The following is a 20,350-nucleotide window of genomic DNA, read 5'->3' on the forward strand; positions in this document are numbered from 1 at the left end:
TTCAGAGTAAATCCTATGAAGCACTTTGAGGTGTTCGACATGCTGTGGGGCGATGCTATATCAAGTGTAAGGATTGTTACTTTGATAAAACAATTACCATTTGCTTTGAGACATAATTGCAGCCCCAATTCCCTCAGTGTTGTATTTCAGAGGCTAATGTAATGCTTAGCAAAGCTATATTATATTAAGTATTACAGTCATTCCCATTGGCATGTTTGCCATCCCTTATAAGGAGATTTAGCAGACCACAGAATTCCCAAGAAACAGCTATTAATTGTTCCCTCCACAGGGACTGAGTGAAACCCAATCAGAACCCAGACAGAGGCATCTGAAGTTTTCCATGTCTTATTTTAAGTTGCTGCTTGCTCAGGAGGACGGGTAATGTATAAAACAAGACTACAGACAGCAATGCCTGCCTCATTCTCTCTGGCGGCCAGTGAGGCTTCAAGTGGGCAAATCTGGTTGGAGTTTCAATGGTATTTCTTTTGCCAAACTTTGCAAAGCATGCTAGTCATTTTGTAATGCAGTGTGAGCTTCAGTAATGTAACTATGTCACGCCTTGTGGAGGGGAGTTTCTGCTGAATTACAACAGTAAGTCTCTCGCTGCTGGATAAACGTTCCACCAAAACTTGACGTAAAAAGTGTCTTAGTTTTTATGTATTGTTATGTGCTTCATTCTGCTCTGCTTCCAAGTGCTTGTCATCTGAATTTCAGGGTAATCCACTCACCAGACAATGGATAAGTTCTTATCGAGGTTATCCGGCAGAAAGGGGAAGCAGTGATTCCCTTTCGCCTGGGCGTAAAATGACACAGTACATCTCATCCAGCAACCTCCCTGCTCCTCTTTGTGTCTGAAGCATAGAGTGACTTCATAATAAGCCCCCAGAAGAGTTCAGATGTCTGCTCTTCTGCCTGTTCATCTCAAGAGGCCACTAATGAAAATACCGTACAAATGTGTTGGAACTCATTGGGGGACAAGGATGGGATTGAAACTGTGCTGTGCTCAGAAGCTGAAATTAAGTGTCCAGTTTCTGAGTTCATTTCATTCTCCTTGAATGTGTGTGAATAATATCTATGTAAATTTCCATCTTTCTAGTTGCGTCTTAAAACAATTTGCTCCTCGTTTAGCTTTTTGCCGACAGAAAAAAGAAGTTCTGTTTGAGTGAACTGTTGGACTCCAGCAATCTCTGGTTTGGAATCAACTGGTTCAGTTTGTATTGGTCGTTATTTTGCGCTGTTGCGTTAATCCTGAACAAGCCTTTGCTTGCCGCGTATGATTGACCAAAGGGCTAATCGCTGCATACAGTGCAATTCGGTATGTATGTAATTTCTGACTTTTTCTGCTTGTTTATTTCCTGCAGCGGCACCTGCCCCAACCACAGCTTATAACAGGAGATTTCCACTTCATCCCATTTACGGCTTTGTCTTGTAAATGTCTTCACTGCGATTGACACCAGAGATTACCAATTTAATGCCAAAACACAGTAAACTTGTTAACTCGTCGCTCCAAGTCACAGGAGCTCAGTGACGAGTTATCTGGAGCAGCGAGCTAGGCATATTTATAAATACATGAATAAATGAGACCGGGATATTGACAGCACGATGACTTAAGTGGTAATGGCAAGTTAAGCCATTTGCATGTCCATTTTTAAAACTGTGCGGCTTGGTAGAGGTAGAGGTAATACTCACAATAATTTAATGCAGTTGCAAATACAGAGCCTCCAGAATTTGACAAATTCTTAAATAGTCAGTCTTGAAATTCCTTTTCTGCAATCACATTGCTTACATTTTATATATAACCTTATCATTTTGTAATATCACAAAGCGCCTCAGAGTTTTGCTGCAAAGTGCCAGTGCCTTTATTTGCAGGCAAGCACAAAGCAATGGCCCACAAACATGAAGTGAAATGACCATTTTTTTAAAATCTGGGGCACTTGTGGGCCAAAACACTGGGAGAAATGTCCTTCTCTTTTCAAATAGTGCCACGAAATTTTTAACATCCCCCTGAAAAGTCAGACGGGATGTTTTCATGTCTCATCTGAAGGATGGCACCGCTGGCAATAAGGCAATCAAAGTTCTTTTAATAACTGCAGAAAACTTGCTTCAAAAGTTAAGGCTGAATCTAATAATTTGCCAAATTCTGCACATTGAAATGCTAGGGCAATAGAGTAAATCTAGACCCAAGGAGAATATATCCCACTTTGTGTTTATTTCCACTAGCCCCCCTCCATCCCCCGCTTCCAATCGATCCACTTTATCACAGCCAAGATCAACTTGAAGAGTGGAAACTGTTTCTGTACTGTTTTTAGCTTCTTATCTGCGGTCTGCCACAACCTAAAGGCAATATCATGTCATTTCAATTGATGGAAATCTACCCCAACTACAAGAAAACAAAGCATCTCCTTACAACTAGCCTGAACTGCTCACTGTTCTCTTGTACTTATACAGAGTTGTGACATATGAGTTACTCAAAAGAACAGGAACGTAAAAGAAATGAGCTGCAACAACGGTATTTGCAAACAACAGTGCTGCTTTAAAGTGGAACAGAACTATGTTTTCCCCAGAGTCTTGTCAGAGTTGCTTCAAAATCAAAGTCCCTTTATTCTGCTACACACTGCTCTCCCTCTGTTCTGTGTGTCTGATGTTTCTATCACAATATCAAGCAATTTCTTCAGAGACCAAGATTCCTTTTTTTATTTGAAGTTGTTAGAGACCAGCTAGCAAGCTGACTGTTGCCATGGGACCTAATCTAATGACTTCAAACCACAGTCTCTCTACAAATGAAAACCTCATAACACTTAGCAAAATATTCAGTAAATGCCAATGCAATTACTGGTGTAATCATTGGGGGGAGGTGGTGGAGGGGAGAAGAGAGAGAGCTGGGAATGGATGAAAAAGAACCCAGATTAAAGAAAAACAGCAACGTTTTAATACTCGTTTGTAAGTAGTGTATCAGCAAAGAATCAGGCAGATAAAGCCTCGCACCTTGCGAACAAGAGATTTATTTTAGATGATCAGAGAAGATGACAACTTGGGTGAGTTCGCTGGGCTATACACAGAAATGCGGGTTCTATCCTTGACATGAGCACGCAGATTTCCAGAATTAAAGCACATTATCACAGGCGTACAGCAATAGGGGATAGCCAATGTTACCTTGTGACAGTAAGACCTTGACTGTTAAAGTATATATACAGTAAATATATATATAGAGAGAGATTTTCTTAACCATTTGTTGGATCTTTCAAGGCTTTGTTCAAGATCAATCTTTGCCTTGCTCTGATCAAAGCTTCTGTCAGATCCTCTCAGAAGTCGTAGAAAAGGCTTCATTATGATGGTAACTTCAGCCCACCCTGATAATGAGCAGCAATCAAGGAGGTTATGCATAACCCTGAAACCAAAGGGAACAAAGTTGGATTTAGAAAATGAATGCCTAATGAAAGGATCTAAGCTGGTGTTGCTAATAATGAGTAAAAGGTTAGGGTTTGATGAGCAAACCTCCGCAAGAAGTATTCAGTGTTCGGCATTTTGTTCCTTGTCGTTTGGTGTAGATTTCTGAATATCCAGAAACAGAAACCCTTTTTTGTTGTAACTTATATTGGATCCCGGGCAAAGGCATTGAAGTTCATGCGATGTCATGCAAACAATCATTAATAAACCGTAAAGTAGTTCTTTGTATGAGGGTAACGACCACCGGACACTTAACAGATTCTGATTCTTAATTCCAACTAATGGAAAGATATTCACGATAATTGCAATAGCATGGATTTCTGAGCTCAGGCTTTCAATAGGGATGGAATGGCAGGATCTGAGCCTCATCACATTCAGATCTCTCTCTCTCTGGTACCTGACAAGCAATAATGCGTTGTTTTGGGGAAGAAAAGGCAGAAGGTGATTCAGGGCACTGAACTCACAGACACAAGCAGCTGATTTACTAGCAGCACTGACCTGGGCACCTACCTGCACATCAGGGCAAATAGGTGTGAGGGAATGCAACTTGGTCAGAAGCCAGTAGCATTTGGGCAAGCAGTAAACAAGCGGTAGAGCACTGATATATTTTCTTTTATTGAGAACATAGGTAAGGAAATGGATCCCAGTTTGGTTCATAGGAACATATTGTTTATATGTATCTATGCCCCATACAAGCCTACACTCTATTCTTAATCCCCTCTCCCATACTCTATTCTCTCTCGCTCAGGCAATTAATAAGACATTAATTCTTTGAGATGTCTCAACAATGTGATAAGATGCTATATTAAATGCATGGATTATTATTATTAGTAGTAATAGGTTGTAGATAGTAAGTAGTAGGTAGTAGTAAGTAGTAGTAGCTCGCGGTAGTAGGTTGTAATAGTAGGTAGTAGTTCATATCATTAATGCACAGAAAGAGCATGAATGGAGTTACCAGCTTGGAGATGGAGGCTGGCGACTGAGCTCAGGACTCAGTTGACTTGGAGGATGAGGACGTTTTGGCCACTTGGATGATCTCAACCGAGGTGTAACCTTTGCCATAAGCAGCGCGGCTCCTGGTGCGGAGTTTATTGAGAGCAGACTCTGCTATTCCAGCTCTCTCCTCAGCATCATCCAGCTCATGCACCGTCTTCCTGTATTTCGTCAGGCTCTGGTTAGCCTGCTCCTCCTGTCAAGAGAGAAATCGTAACATTACAATGAAGTGATTGGACTGTGCAGCTCAACTGATCATGTAGATTATAGTTGTAAACACAACCTGACCGGTGCGATGCCCAAAGTGAATCACCTTTTTAGATTTAACAATCCTTGCATATGGTGTAGCTCCTTATCACATTGTCGAGACATCTCAAAGCACTTCACAGGATATGCTGTAAACTGGACTGACTGTTTATTTTGTGGGTGAAACGTGGCAGCCAATCTATGCACAGCAGTGTCCAGTTACACTCCTCGATTGCCAACGCATCACTTCAGAGCAAAGTTAAATCCATAGGCATCACCTGACAACCAGTCAAGTAGTCTGTACCCTATTGTGAACTGCATCAGTCCCGGGTTTGTTATTCCTCGACTCTAAAAGTCAGCCGCCTCAACTTCACTGTGCGTTCCTATAATCTGCATACACAATACAGGGCACTCACCGACTCCTCTATCTGCCTCTTGTAGCTCTTGAGTTTGCCCTGCAGTTTCTCCACCAGCTCCTGCATGCGTTGATTGGTTTTGTGGTCTTCCTCGGTCTGGAAGACCAGCTCCTTCAGGCGCCGATCGTTTTTGTGCAGGACCTTCACCGTTTCAACGTGGCGTTTCTGCTCAACGTCCAACTCGGTCTCCAGCTCTTTAACCTAATCCGCAGGGAGGCAAGAGCCACGTAAATAAGTATGGAGACACACACACACACTCCGCAAACTGGTGAGAAGCTGGACAGCAAGGCAAACAGCAAAACTGATACAGTAAAATTGACCAGTTGTACAAAGGAAAAATTCCTCCACTGTTTTTGTGACGTACCCTGGTCTCCAGCTTCTGAATGATGCGACGACCTCCTTTGATGGCCATTTGTTCAGCCTCTTCAAGCTTGATCATCAGGTCCTTGAGGTGGAGTTCCTGGTTCTTCTTGATCTTCTCCAGGTGCATGCAATGGTCCTGCTCCTGCCGCAGCTCCTCTGACATGCGGGTCACCTAGGAACACAACAACCCAGAGCCAGAGCACGTTTACATCCTTGCCACACGAAAAACTCTCTGACTTTACTTTTCACGCTTACCTATTTTTGAAGGCTGAGCACATTCTCGTCAATGTGAGAGATAGAAATGATGGCAAAAGAAATATCTTTTCCAGTTTGTGCTAAGGGATGGTTATATACATTCCCAATACAGGCCGGAACAAAGATGATTGTTACATTGGCCGAGGCACATAGCTGAACGCCAGCCTCAGAAGAGCATCTCGCATAGAGTTTGTGAGGCACTTCCATTGGCATCTCCAATATTCCCTTGTCATGTCTTATAGCGCATCCATAACATTAACTGAATGTTATTAGAACTGAGTGTGGGATCATTAGTTGGTTTGGTTCTGACCCACCGGGTATTGGACTGGGAATTATGAGTATATTGACACCGGATGGGAAAAGCATATTGTGTGAAATAGCAGAACCATTTGGCTGAGGTGTCACACACTTACATCGACCATAGCTTTCTTTGCCTTCTCATCAGCCACACGAAACTCATGGATCATCTCCTCGTATGTGCTTGTGAGTTGCTGAAAGTCGTACTCCAGCTTACGCTTTATGGTCACGATGGTTTGGTGCTGTAGAGAGAAATTATGTTATGATGTGAATCAGTTCACATTGGATTTTCTTTGCAGTAAACAGACAGAAGTTACTGAGCACTGACATGATTCATCATTCATCATATCCACCAGGGTCTACAATATTTTCTGGGGACCGTGATAAAAGATTATTAGGGTCACTGAGGTGCTTTCTCAATACAGATCAAGGTTGAAGGGTAGGCTGAGTAAAAACGTACTGTTAACATGTACATGTTGGAATGCACACAAACCTCTAACTTCAGGTAAGAATCCAAACTGTACCTAATACTATGGGGGATAAGGTGAGCAGGACTAGGAGTCCCCAAGAGCACTTCATTTCACACAAATGGAAATACCCACATAATAAACAATCCTTGCATTTGATATAGCACCTTTCACATCAGGAGGCTGTGTTAAAGTGTTTCACAAAGGTTTACTGTTATGTGAAGTAACTCCTCAAGCGTGATGGGTTTCTGTGTGTCGAATGACCCAACTGAGCCCAAAAAAGAAAGTTCAGATGGGGGTGAGATCGGCGTTTACCTGCACATTGATCTCATTGTATCTTTCAGTGATTTCAATGATCTCCTGTTCCACCAGTTTGCGAGAGCGTTCGCTGGCCTCCAGAGCGCTGCGGATTTCCTCCAACTCTGTCTGCAGCAGGCTGACACGGCGTTCAGAGAGGTTGTACTGTTCGCGAAGTTCCTCGTGTTGGCGAGTGTCCTCGTCCATCTGAGCTTGCATATCCTGAAGTGAAGGAACAAAGCGTGTGAGGGTGACCAGTCTGGAACCTTAACTGCTCATTTTAATAAATTAAATTCTCAACAGCTTCAAAATTAAGATCTGATTTTAAGAACTTTTTAAAATTTCTGGGTGGGTTGAATATTTCCAAGTTGATGTATTGTGATTAATTAATGACTCTGAGAATTTGAGGCTCCGTGCCACCAAGTTATTGATAGAACATCGGACTCAATAACAAGGTTGATTATTACCGGAATGATATGAAGGTTTTCTATTAAATCACCTTGAGTTGCTGCTGGAGTTTCTTGAGGGTTTTGACCAGCTCAGCGTTGTTTTTGTTGGCGTGGTCTAGCTGGATCTCCATCTCGTTCAGATCCGATTCCATCTTCTTCTTTAGCCTGAGAGCCTCGGCACGGCCCTTGGCCTCCACCTCCAGGCTGGCCTGCAGGGACTCGATGGCACGCTGGTGGTTCTTCCTACAAGTGTGCATTGAGACATGTAAAATGGAGTGAAATTATTGAGAGCCCTTTTATTGAGGCGACAGATTCTAAAATGTTCACTGTTGATAATAACCTGGAGAACATAGAGTGCTAGGTTACACTATGTACCTGGTGATCTCAAATTCTTCTTCCTTCTCATGGATTCTTCGGTCAACGTCCGCCTTCACCTGTGCCAGCTCAAGCTGAAGACGTACAATCTTACCTTCCTGGACCTGAAGAGATTAAAAACAATCAGGACACAGCAGCAATAACGGGGCTCCCAGTTCTGGCCTGGGTTTGCTTTTATCTCCCCTCTCAAATTTGAACCTCTCACATCACTTGTCATTCTAGGGCTAAAGGGTCATGTTGTAGCACTAGTTGGATCTCAACAGGATCAATAATACCAGAATACTCCATGCTGTGCTCAACCGAAACTGTACCACCATTTGCAAGTAAAAATTTACTGCCAATTATTATTATTAATGGCAGGGGCCTCCCAATCAGTTTGAGTCTTTTTCAGTTGCAATACATTACATTGGAGTTGCCTACGTTACCTCCAATGTAGCTTCACTTTCCTCCAGGGCCAATTGCAGTTCATCTTTCTCAATCTCTAGCTTCTTCTTTATCTTCTGGAGCTCGTGGATGCTCTTCCCACCCTCGCCGAGCTGGTCTACGAGGTCTTTCACCTCATCTGAAGAGACCACAAAAGAGAGGGTGAGTTCATCACATTACAGCACTGGGTATGGTGTCCTGCTCTGACTTGTCCCGAGTCATCATCAGTCAGCCATAGGTGGACAAGGTGGTCCATGGAGTAACTCCCAAAATTCAGTTCACACTGGACGTTGGACATGTTAGGTGGGAGGAGGGGTGGGGGGTGAGTTTAACTTGGTGTCCTGACCAACAATCCACCAGATAAAAAATTAGTCTCTCGCTTCATGGCTTTTTGTGGGAAGTTGCTGGGTGTAAATTGGCTGCCGCATTTTGCCTACAAAATACACAGTTACTACACTTCACATTAAATTCTGCAAAGTGCTTTGTGGAATCCTCCCGATGCGAAAAGCGCTGGATTAAAACTCAAGGGTTACTATAATTACCTTGCAGATTCTTGTTCTCCTTCCTCACACTCTCCAGCTGGTCGATAACCTCTTCGTACACGGTCTTGAGTTTGTAGACCTCGGTCATGTGGATCCTGCACTCTTTCTGTGAGGCATCTAACTGAATTTGCACCTCCTCGTACTTCTGCTGCCACTCCGCCAACATCTTGTCAAACACCCGCTGCTTCTTGTCCAGGGCAGCGGCTGCAGCGTTAGCCTGAAGGAGAGGCCACAGGAAAACACATGAATAAACAATCCTGGCAGTGTATTTTGTAGACACACCCAGAAGCCAATTTGTGCTCAATGTCCTAAACACAGCTAGAAATGAAACAACAATATAGCCTGAGGATTGTTTGCCAGGACACTGGAAGAAATACCTTTTTTTTTGTATTGTGCCATAGCATTTTTAATATAAAATTTAGAAGATCTCAATTTGTACCTTCTCCAGCTCAATGGTGAGATCCTCCACCTCTCCAGTCAGCCTCTGCTTAGCTTTCTCCAGACTGGAAGCCCTAGCCTGAGCAGACTCTGCTGTCTCCTCAGCCTCTTGTAGCCTAGCTGCCAGCTTCTTCCTACAGACGGGAAGAGAGAGAGAGAGAGAGTTTTGGAATCTGCAGACTTGTCACATCTCAATCTCACTACTGGTAATGGTATTACGGTATGTTATATATTAATATGGTATGTGAGGCTGTATATTATAATATGTGACACTCACTTGGTCTCCTCCAGCTCCTCTGTTCTCTGGATGGCGTCTGTCTCATACTTGGTCCTCCATGTGGTCACCTCAGCATTGAGTTTGGAAATCAGGCGCTGTAACTCAGACTTGGCCTCTTGCTCCTCATCGAGCTGCTCCTTTATCAGGGACAAGTCGTGCTTGGCATTGGCCAGGCTCACCACAGCGCCACTCCTCGCCTGCAGCACAACGTTGACAGAGTCAGTCACCGAAGACCATCAAAGCAATTGCAACAAAAAGGCAGAGGAAAGGCAAAGGTCACAGATTGCATTTGTATTGCATCTTTCACATTGAGAAGACATCCCAAGACACTGGGTCTAACTAACAAACATTATTTAAGGCTCATACGGTATATAAGCCTTAAATGATGCTCATTCGTTGCACTCAGGAACTCTCTAAAGCAGATGTAATCCCAGAAATGCTTTCTTCCCCTTTCAGCAACATAACTTGCTGATGTTTTAGCTCCAAAACCTACCAAAGTAAGATTTGTTTTACTGATATTTGGTTATTAATGTAAATCACATTTGTACTGGGAAATCAAAACATAATTCTGTCCACTGGCATCAGATACTGCAGACTCTCAACAATTTTATTTTTCCACAATGTTTTAGTTGTTTCAAACCTGTGAAATTTTCATGAAATCGCAGCCAAATCAATGGTTCTTTGATCTCAGGTTCCAATACTGTTTACCTTCCAGGTGATGCTGCTGAGAACTGGAGCACCCACCAGCTCAGCAGTGCCATCACCAGGAGGCTGATGGTATTACAAATACCTGCATTGTCCATGGGAAACTATTACATGACACAACAACAACAACAAGATTCCATTTATAAAGCGCCTTTCACGTCAGGAGGACGTCCCAAGGCGCTGCACAGTTGGGTCAGGACCCGAGCAGGGGGGAAATGGTCAGGGTGAGGGGAGGGAAGGGAGCGAGCGAGCGAGCGAGGAGGGGGAAGAGAATCGAGAGGGGAGCTGAAGGCTCGGTCAAAGAGAAAGGTTTTGAGACCGGCCTTGAAGGAGGAGAGGGAGGAAGCAAGGCAAAGGCACTGGGGGATGGAGTTCCAGAGCCTAGGGGCTGAGAGGCTGAAGGCCCGACCACTGATGGTAGGGCGATTTGGGCGGGGGACGTGGAGCAGGCCGGGTCCGGAGGAACGGAGGGTACGGGCAGGTAGGTAGGGGGACAGTAGGTCAGAGAGGTAGGAGGGAGCGAGGCCGTGGATGGCCTTATAGGTGAGGATGAGGATCTTGAAATCAATCCTCTGGGGGATGGGGAGCCAGTGGAGGCGAGCGAGGGTGGGTGTGATGTGGTCCCGAAGCCTGGTGCGGGACAGTACACGAGCTGCAGAGTTCTGAATGACCTGCAGCTTGTGGAGGGAGGTGGCGGGAAGGCCGGCGAGGAGAGAGTTCCCATAGTCCAGCCTTGAGGTGACAAAGGCGTGGACCAGGGTTTCAGCAGCGTGAGGGGTGAGGTAGTGCCGTAGTCTGGCGATGTTCCGGAGGTGATGGAAGGCGGTGCCAGTTGTGGTGCGGATGTGAGGGAGAAAGGACAGCTCAGGGTCGAACAAAACGCCGAGGTTCCTGACTGGCTTTGAGAGGTGGAGAGTGCAGCCTTGGATGCTGATGGTGTCAGCGCCTGAGGTGCGGAGGCGCTGACGTGAGCCAATCAGGAGGGCCTCGGTTTTTCGCACGTTGAGCTGAAGAAAGTTGTCTCTCGTCCAAGACTCGATGTCGGACAGGCAGCTGTCAGGACATCGGTGGTCGTGGAGTTGAGAGTAGAGGAGGAAACGATACTCACTGAGATACTCAAATGCTTATATTTGATATCACATCGAGGACGTGGATATACCATGAAGTGCAGTGAATGTGTATTGTGTTGGCCAAAGCGGCAGGCAATTCGCACATAGTGATGTCCCACAAACAGCCACAAAGTGAATGAACAGCCTCACGAGATAAGCCTTGGTCCCAAAGGACAATGGAGTGAGAAATTCGGGAGAACAATCTGCTGTTAATCGAACACATTGCTCTCATCTCCACTAAGGGACAGACTGGAGCTTGTCTCACCTTTGACTCCTCCTCGACCTGCCTTTTTAACTCGTCCACCTGCGAGCTCAGGGTGGTTTTGATCCTGGTGATCTGGGTCAGTCTGCTGTGGGACTCATCGTACGATCGGCTCAACTCGCTGTTTTCGGCTAGAACAATAGAAGATCGGTCTGATTATATCTCTATTGAGTCAGTGAATTTCAGCAGGGAGCTTGAGGACAACAGCAGCAGCATGTCCTGTATATACACAGCGGGTTCCGTTTTAGCTTCTTAGCTGTTGAAGTATGCCACTGTCCCAAAATTCCACTTCATCTTAGCCTGTTAGACTATCACACCTTAAAATTTAATTTTTAAATTTTTTTTTTAAGTTCAGTATTGATTCAGACAGAAGCAGTTCTGACCGAGCGCTGCAGAAAAATGCATTCCAAATTGAGACTGAATTTAAGAATTTTACACAATTCTGTGCCATCTACGAATTGAAGATAACATGGTCGTGTGTGTGTGTGTGTGTCCGGGGTAAGACAAGACACAACTTTATTCCTTAAACTCCATATGATTATCGCTCAACTGTGCCTGCGTACCTGTGAACCTGGATTTCATTGCATTATATTCTGCCGTGTTCCTCTCCATTTCAGCGAGTTTAGCATTGGCCTCAGCTAGGCTATCCTCCAGCTTCCTGACATGCATCTCAGAGTTGACCTATTTAGAAGAAGAACATGGGATGGGAATGTCCCCAGCTATTGAAACGATGAACAACATAAACATTGAACAATGCCCGCAGGAAGAAGCAGAGATTGATTTATTTCTCATACCCCATAATTTCTAATGAGATCAAAACAATAATAACAATAGTAATCCTCAGACTTGCATTTGTATAGTCTTGAGTACGTTTCAAAGAGCTTTGCAAAAGTTACTAACAAGTGGCGTGACTGTGCATGTGTGGGCGAACGCAGCAGCCAATTTGCTCACTGCAGTGCGCCACAAACAGCCACAAAGTCAACAGTTATTTTGTAATCTGGGGAATTGTTAGGCAGGAACACCTGGAGAAAACTCCCTTCTTTAAGGGAAAGTTTGGAACGAGGAAAGGCTGTTTTCACTCTGCCGAGCTCTCTCTCACCCTCGGTTCCCTTTGGCTTTCTGATCGGCTACCTTGGTTTTCTGTGTCGTCTCCAAGTTGGTGCTCAGGTCGTCGATCTCAGCCTTCATGAACTGCTTGTCTTTCTCCAGCTTGCTCTTGACTCGCTGCAGATTTTCCACCTGCTCCCCCATCTCGGCCATGGAGTCGGCGTGTTTTTTCCTGAAGGTGGAGGCGGTGGCCTCGGCCTGCAGTGAGGCTTCCTCAACTTCCCGCCGCAGCTTCAGCAGCTCGATCTCCCGCTTCTTGTTACTCTCGATCTGTGGGCAGAAGGGAAGAGGGGGCGGGGGGGGGGGTTGGGGGGAGGTGCGTCAGCCCATGCGAAATATGGCTTAAAGTCGATGAAACGTCAATCTGTCGCCAGATGTGTGGCAACTGCAATGCACGTGTCTGATTTTTGTACTGTCGGTGTTAAATGAAAAACAGGTGATGACCATCAATATCTATGAACCAGGCAACTAATAGGATTGTCAGTGTCCTGAGGTATTGTACGACCACAACAACTTTTATTTATATGGCACCCTTCACATAAAATAACTTCTGTGCGCTTTCTAGGATAAGATCTTTACTGCAAGGTTAGGAAGGTGTTGGCTTATGGAGTATAGATACATGTCGTAATGTGACGTTACCTGGGCAACTGTGGCACCACCAGCCTCCTCCAGTCTGTCACTGAGATCCTCCAATTCTCGCGACAGCTCAGCTCGCTGCTTCTCCACCTGCAGGGATCAGAAAGGCAGATCGTTAGATACGTCTTGCGCTTTGGACCTTTTAAGCCCCCTTGCTGCCCCCCACAATAGTAGAGTGCCCATAGATCGGCAGCAGGAATGTTCGAACCAGGGCTATACAGGAGATGGTGGACACACAGTAAGTGACTGATTTCTCTGGTTAGTATAGCTTATAGTACAGATCTTTTAAGTTTAAAAAAATTACCAATCATTTGCTATTTATTTAATAATAAATAATAATCCTTGCATTTGATATAGAACTTTTCACGTCTTCTAGACGTCTCAAAGCACTTCACTAATAGACTGTAAAGTGAATTGATTGTACATTTGTGGGCGAAATGCGGCAGCCAATTGCACACAGCAGCGTCCCACATTCAGTCGTGAATTGAAGTGACCAATTTATTATTGTTTTTTTTTTGAGGGATTACTATTAGGTGTGTGGAGTAAGAAAACTTGCCCAAGGTTTCGACCTGCCGGGAATCAAACCAAGATCTCTCGCTTGTGAGGCCAGTGCACTAACCACTGAGCTACAGAACTCCACTTAATAATGGAAGTTCCCATTTTATACAAGACATGAAAGGTTTGCTAATTGTAGAAACATTAATGTGAGGACAGAAGGATGGGATTGGATGGGTCAAAGGGCCCTCTTCACCCAAACCCAACTATGTGATCCAGAATGTGTATTTTCAGTTCCAGTGCAATGCTAACATCCTGCTCGGTGCTCACCTTGGATCTCATGTTACGCTCTGCCTCAAGCTCCTCTTCGAGCTCTTCAATGCGTGCCTGGGAATAAGAAAGCAATGCATTACCATACAATTCCCTCCAAATCATCACAGATTAACATGTAATAGTTCTCAGCATTGGGCTCCGCTGTACCTGATGCTCCTTAATTTTCCTGTGTAGTGTGGCATTCAGTGACTGTTCATCTTCCCATTTGGTGTTCATCGAATTAATCTCCAGCTCCTTCCTATAATGAACAATAGACATTAGATTTGCGGGCACTGAATGTTGGGTGAAAAGTGTCGCAGTTGGCAATAGTTGGAAGATTTATAAAAAGATTTCAATGTTTCTACTGGGTCCGGGAAGCTTTTCTTTAAACCTGAAAATTTGTTGGTGACTTTGCTTTCCAAATAATTTGCAACACGAGATTCACAAAACCCTACAGTTCACAAAGCGTATCGGTACAAAGTGCAATGCATCTTGTATTTTATGCACATTTCACATACTGGAGATGGGGCTGTTACAGGACGCCTCGTAAAAGGTGAGTTTGCTTACAGCCGTATGTTATTATATGTGGTACATACTTTTTGAGCACCTCCTCCAGGTCAATCTTGGAGCGCTCCATATCATTCAGGTTATCAAGAGTCATTTTCAGGTCTCCCTCAGCCTTGCGACGGGCTTTCTCCACCTCAGCCCTGATCTTCTTCTCCTGACTCCAATTATCTTCCAGCTGCCGATTCAACACAAGTGTTAGTTAACATTTAAGGAGAGTTTGGTGTTATCCCCGGCAACTGCTATTCTGCACAGGTACATGTTAAAACATTTGCTGCTGGTTGTTATGCCTTAGGGGCAACTGAGAAAAGGTCAGGAGCAATTCTTAATTGCAATCGACAAAAGCCTAAATGATCAACCTGCACCAAATACTCTCCGGAATTAGGTTTAACGGGGTGTGTTCTCTGGGGAGAGAGTGTGCATTCCATTCCAAACCCAGGAAATTTCCGTGCATTTGGTATACATATGAGGGACTCTCAGTTTAGTTTTGGAGACTCAAGGATGGTGATGGGTTTATGTCTGTGTCAGGCTGATCGAATAAAGACATACAAAGTGATGAATAGCAACATTTTATAATGCTGCAATGTATAAAACCATTGAATCGACAACGTTATCAAATGGATTGCAGAAATGAAGTGCAGGTAAAAACATAACACCAAGTAGCACAAGCATTAGTTTAGTTTTTAATTCATTCAGTGTTCTTCAAAAGGTTAATGTTCACACGGTCCCATTCACTGCACCCCATTACCTCTTGGATCTGGGAGTTGAGTTTGCCGTTGCTCTTGGTGAGGTGGTTCACTTTATCTTCCTCGGCTTGAAGGTCATCCAGTGTTTTCTACGGAGAGAAAGAGGATGGGAACAATGTGGTGAAGTCACCTTTGTTTTTGGAGTCCCCTGGCATCGACCTGGCTGAATGCGGTTACAGGAAGGTTTGACCGTCAGTTTTGCATGTTACCTGGTATAGTTCCTCCAAGGCTTTCTTTTCCTTTAGCAGCTTGGCAATGGTGTCGTCACGCTGACTGACGTCCTGAATCAGGGAGCGCACTCGATGGTCCAGTGTCTGGCAAAGGAAGGAAGAGCACAAGAACAAGGATATTAAAGATTGAAGAGAAACAAGGTATTGTCAATTACCAGCCTCAAACAGAAGGACACAGTAGGATGCATGGGTTTTGTTGGTTCGAAGAAAGGTAGGTAAAGGATTAGAAATAAATGGATACATGGAGACCATTGTTTTTCCCATGATTACACAAGCTTGGGCACTTTAGCCTTCCAAAGAGACATCTCAGAGGGCAGCTTATGAGATGTATAAGATTATAATTGGGATTGATTTATGTATGCGTGCCTAGCACACTTTGATACAACTCAAATTTACATTTACAAAGTCCCTTTCATGTTGGAAGCACGTCCCAAGGTGTCTGACAGTGCTGGCTCTGCAGGAAGGCGGGAGCTGAGGTGGTAGGGAGGGGAAAGATGACCGAAGATGCGGTTGAAGACGAAGGTCTCAAGACTAATCCTGAAAGAGGTGAGGGAGGGGGCAAGATGGAGGATTTACAGGATGGAGTTCCAGAGAGTGGGGACTGATAGGCTGAAAGCCCTTTCCGGTTCGGACCCAACTAAGTGGAAGATCAGTAATCCCGGGCTGAGGAGTGAACGGTACCTGCTTTTCTTTCTCCGTTTTGGCAAGTGTCATTTCCAGACCCTCCAGGTCACGTTTGAGGTCGACTGTCTCCTCCTCCAGTTTCCTCTTGGTGGCTGATATACTGGAGGAAGTGTTCTCCTCCTCTTCCAGCCTCTCCTTCATCTCAGACAGCTGACTTTCTAGGTTAATCTTGCTTTTCATCAGCTGAGTGGATCTCTCCTCGGCATCAGACAGATTGTCTTGCTCCTAGAACCGCAGAAACATAGAAATTTAACAGCGCAGAAGAAGGCTTTTAGGCCCATGCTGACTCTTTAAAAGCACAATCCCTTCATTCCGATTCACATATATATTATATTGCATAAACAGATTGGGCAATGTTAAGCTGATTTTGGTTCTTGTTGAATGCTTGCTGGCTACTTACTGCCCGCAGTTGTATTGTGAGATCATTATTCTCCTGTGAGAGACTAGCTGTCTTCTCCTCCAGACTCTTCAAGAGGGCGAGTATCTCTTTGGTCTTCTCCATCGCTGTCCTCAGTTCCTCCTCTTTCTGCTTCAACTCTTCGTCTTGACGGGCCACATTGAGCAGAGGCTTGACCTATGGGTATTTCGAAGGGCAGAATAAGAGCTCCCGTAAGACAGCGACAATGCATTAGATTATACTATCCAGGTTTAATGCGGTAAAGTGCGGTAACTTTACCATAAGCCTGTGTTGGTGTCCCCTCCAATGGCAGGCTCAGTGCAGACTGAGTAATGCAACACAACTCCTCTGTGATACTCACCTTAGTGTACAGCTTCCACCAGCCCCAGTAACGCAGCTGCAGGAATTTGCGAATGTTTCGCTGAATGACAATCAGTGCTATCCTGCAAACAAAGTACAGGAATTGTTAGAGAAACTCTGGAAGCCAAAGCCCTAACGGGTAAGATGTCCATAGGAGGACAAGCAGTGGGAAGCTTTCAGAATGTTTTTTAGTTGGTTAAACTCTAGCAGTTACCCCAACCACACACACTCTGGGGTTCCCCCCAAGCTTTGGCTCTCGACAAACTGCACTTAATTCTTCCTATAATTAGGTAAGCAGGGTGCGTCCACAATAAACGTAAAGAACAACAACAACTCGCATTTACATAATACCCTTCAAATGGGTGAGCATTTCAGAAAGCTTAGCTTACGTACTCACCTGCTATCCAGCATCCTCTTAAACTCCTTGCGCATCAAATTACCACGTAAACGGCACTGCAGCATTGTCAGGATCTTCGCCAGGCGATCGTCACGCATGTCTTCTAATTTAGCCAAGACACCAGCCCGGAAGAACACCTTCATAACATAGGGAATAATAATAATATATTATTATTAATATTTATTATTATAAGAGAATACACTTAAATGCCACAATTGGTGGCTTTGGTATCCTCATTGAACGTAATTTCCATCTTATTGGTACAACTACTTATTGTACTCCAAAATAGTACGAATCCTTGCATTTGACATAGCGTATTTGACATAGCATTTGACATAACCTGAGTCTCAGTTAGCCTACTCCACCACTCTTATGAGTCAAAGCAGAGCAATGTTCAACTAGTGGACCCATATTAGATACATTGGGACAAATGATAGCTGAATAGGGGAATCATTCCAGTCAGGAGAAGTTCCACCTGGGTCTCGATTTCCTCCATTTATGTAGCATTTCAGAGTATCCTGGATTTGACAAATTGTTAAAAGAACTTACAGAAAACTAGCTTCAAAGCTGGATTTAAGAATTTGCCAAATTCTCTGAAATGTTACATAAATAGAGTAAATCTAGACTCATCTGTCTTTTTTACTACGACTGGGGCTGAAATTCCCCTTGTCCTAACTGCAACATTAAGATAGTGCAGAAATGTCGAATTTTTTTCGAATGCAGTCCTAATCTGGAAATACACTTTTTTTTTTACAATCATTCTTAAAAAGAAACCGGTTTCCAAATTCCGACTTGACTGAAAGAAAGATTCCACAATTCTGCGCCATCTTAAATTTAAGGCAAGACGATCTTATAGGAAAGACTAGGTGAATTTCAGGCCTCCAGTTTATTGTAGTCAGGAAACGCATCAATGATACCATTTTGTATTTTATAAACAGGATCTGAAATAATATGCTATAAGTCCGGTGATTCCAAAAAAGGCTTTCAGCCGCCCACCTTTGTGTGTCCAATTTTGTACTCGTTGTCATCCAGACCAAGTGTGCCCAGCAGCAGGTCTGAGGCCTTCTTGTTATCAACAAAACCCTTCGGGATGACATTAGGATTCAGGATGTAGTACCTGAGCAATAACAAAACATCTTCAAACATGAAGTTTGTCTAATGTAACTTTTGATTTTGAAACATATTTTTATGAGGGTGAATCTAAAATTGCAATGAGTAGCAATTACAACCTCACAGCCGAAATTGATATTTAAGCGCTCTGAGACACCATCCGGCGTGGAGGGAGCTATATAAATCCAAGTTGTTGTTGTTGATATTAGATTATATAGATATTAGATAATATAGCGCCTTATCATGTCATTGAGGCGTCTCAAAGCGCTTCACAGAATATTATTGCTTGTTTATAATAATCCCTACATTTGATATTGTGCCTGTAAAGTTGAGAACGTCTTGAAGAGCTCTTCCGGACGTACTGTGAAGTGTAATGGCTGCATATTTTGTAGACGAATGCTTTAAAGCAGCTCAGTGATATCTGTGGCTGGCAGTGGCAAAGGTTTTTAGAAAGTCTGCAGTCTCGGACTCACCGCTGTTTGAACTCAGGATACTGCAGCCTGTTAGGAAATCCTTTCCTGCAGATACGGATTCCCTCCAGCACACCATTACAGGCCAGCTGGTGGAGGATCAGGTGAGCATCCACAGCACCTGGAAGGAAGTGCCATTTCGCTTATAAGATTCACATCTTTTCTAACACCTACTTTCATCTGCACTCACAGATGTCTGAGCCAAGCAACTTGATATATTTGCATCATCTGCTGTGCCTCACAGCAAGGCCCAAGCTTCCACCTTTACCTTTAATTTTTAAGATTTAAAATTTAATTTTCTAGAATTGTTGTGGAAAATTCTTAAATTCAGCCTAAATTTGGAACAAGCTTCTTTTTAAGAACTGTGATGTATGCCGAGAGGGTTATTTGACCACAGATGTTGCTCTACCCTTTAAAACCCTTCCTCATTCGAATTGCAAAGCTCCTTGATTCTATGATTTGCTGGCTACATTCACTGCAACGTAACCAGAAGAAGTAAGCAGCATTTTTCCATGATGCAGAGAATCCACTGCATTGGCAACAGCTCCTTGTAGCCTTTGCTAAGCTGATTCCCCCACAAAAATATTGTGCATTAAGTTTTGGAGGAATCAATTATTGAGCTCACAGCTCCAAACACTCTGTGTTTGGGTGTAGGCGAGAGAGAAGCTTTAGGCAGCTCATGTTCAATGTGTGAGATGGGCTCTCTTTGGGGCTGTTCCTTGTTAGAGAATAATTCTGCTCTCTGTCCTACCTGACTGTTTGTTCTCATTCGGTATGATGCAGCGGACAAAGTGGGGGGCAGTGCTGCGGAGGGTGGTCATCAGCTTGTTCAGCTGCTCCTGTGATGAGAGACAGGGCAAGATGGTGAGGGCGAAGGGTTACTGAACAGCACGGGCCACTGACATCAGCCGCAGCTTTAAAAGCATTTTCTTGTCTTCCATTGTACAAATTCCCCATCCCACTAAATATAGTGGAAGATAGGAGGAAGATGCAGAGCCATAGAATTCTTTGCAACTGTTCTTCATTTAGCAGCAAGCAATTAGGAAGGTGAACGGTACATTAACATTCGTTATGAAAGGATTAGAGTATAAGAATAGGGAAGTCTTGCTGCAACTGTATAGGGCCCTGGAGAGACCACACCTGGAATACTGTGTCCAGTTTTGGTCTCCTCATTTAGGGAAAGGACGTACTTGCCTTGGAGGGGGTGCAGCATAGATTTACTAGGTTAGTGCCAGGGATGAAGAGGATGAGTTACGAGGATAGGCTGACCAATGTGGGCCTATATTCTCTAGAATATAGAAGAATTAGAGGGGATTTTATAGAAACCTATAAGATCATCAAAGGGCACGATAGAGTGGATAGTGGGAAATTGTCTCCCCTGGTTGGAGAAACTAAAACCAGGGGTCACAACCTTAAAATCAGAGGCAGCCCTTTCGTGAGTTGAGGAAGAACTTCTTCACTCAAAGGGCGGTGAATTATGG

At 44.1% G+C, this 20,350-nt stretch overlaps 2 protein-coding genes across 5 annotated transcripts in view; one reads left to right on the forward strand and one right to left on the reverse strand.

The window, feature by feature from the left end:
- The first annotated feature begins 406 nt into the window (after positions 1–406).
- The window catches only part of LOC103186873 (importin subunit alpha-5), a 46,488-nt gene continuing 26,544 nt past the window's right edge, over positions 407–20,350 (forward strand). The window contains exons 1-2 of one of the 4 annotated variants that reach the window (XR_488826.2): positions 407–476; positions 715–1,600. Coding sequence is in view for 1 of the 4 variants with exons in the window: in XM_042341256.1 (XP_042197190.1) it covers positions 474–476 (3 nt within the window). In the remaining 3 variants the exon portion in view is untranslated. The other 3 variants (XR_006085538.1, XM_042341256.1, XM_042341257.1) reach the window with 3 other exon arrangements.
- The window catches only part of LOC103186872 (myosin-16-like), a 28,030-nt gene continuing 9,692 nt past the window's right edge, over positions 2,013–20,350 (reverse strand). Inside the window, exons 17-44 of the mRNA XM_042341258.1 lie at positions 19,621–19,708; positions 18,873–18,990; positions 18,286–18,406; positions 17,290–17,426; positions 16,894–16,975; positions 16,536–16,709; positions 16,133–16,360; positions 15,431–15,535; positions 15,224–15,310; positions 14,508–14,653; positions 14,080–14,170; positions 13,930–13,986; positions 13,108–13,194; positions 12,493–12,738; positions 11,925–12,042; positions 11,365–11,492; positions 9,286–9,482; positions 9,010–9,142; positions 8,571–8,787; positions 8,031–8,167; positions 7,606–7,709; positions 7,281–7,473; positions 6,800–7,003; positions 6,134–6,259; positions 5,467–5,637; positions 5,103–5,303; positions 4,403–4,636; positions 2,013–3,388 (exon numbers count right to left, since the gene is read on the reverse strand). Coding sequence (XP_042197192.1) covers positions 4,433–4,636; positions 5,103–5,303; positions 5,467–5,637; positions 6,134–6,259; positions 6,800–7,003; positions 7,281–7,473; positions 7,606–7,709; positions 8,031–8,167; positions 8,571–8,787; positions 9,010–9,142; positions 9,286–9,482; positions 11,365–11,492; positions 11,925–12,042; positions 12,493–12,738; positions 13,108–13,194; positions 13,930–13,986; positions 14,080–14,170; positions 14,508–14,653; positions 15,224–15,310; positions 15,431–15,535; positions 16,133–16,360; positions 16,536–16,709; positions 16,894–16,975; positions 17,290–17,426; positions 18,286–18,406; positions 18,873–18,990; positions 19,621–19,708 — 3,900 coding nt within the window. The 3' untranslated portion in view covers positions 2,013–3,388; positions 4,403–4,432. The remainder of the gene's footprint in view (positions 3,389–4,402; positions 4,637–5,102; positions 5,304–5,466; positions 5,638–6,133; positions 6,260–6,799; positions 7,004–7,280; positions 7,474–7,605; positions 7,710–8,030; positions 8,168–8,570; positions 8,788–9,009; positions 9,143–9,285; positions 9,483–11,364; positions 11,493–11,924; positions 12,043–12,492; positions 12,739–13,107; positions 13,195–13,929; positions 13,987–14,079; positions 14,171–14,507; positions 14,654–15,223; positions 15,311–15,430; positions 15,536–16,132; positions 16,361–16,535; positions 16,710–16,893; positions 16,976–17,289; positions 17,427–18,285; positions 18,407–18,872; positions 18,991–19,620; positions 19,709–20,350) is intronic.

The sequence above is a fragment of the Callorhinchus milii genome, unplaced genomic scaffold, assembly GCF_018977255.1.
Source record: "Callorhinchus milii isolate IMCB2004 unplaced genomic scaffold, IMCB_Cmil_1.0 Scaffold16, whole genome shotgun sequence".
NCBI classification, from domain to species: Eukaryota; Metazoa; Chordata; class Chondrichthyes; order Chimaeriformes; family Callorhinchidae; genus Callorhinchus; species Callorhinchus milii.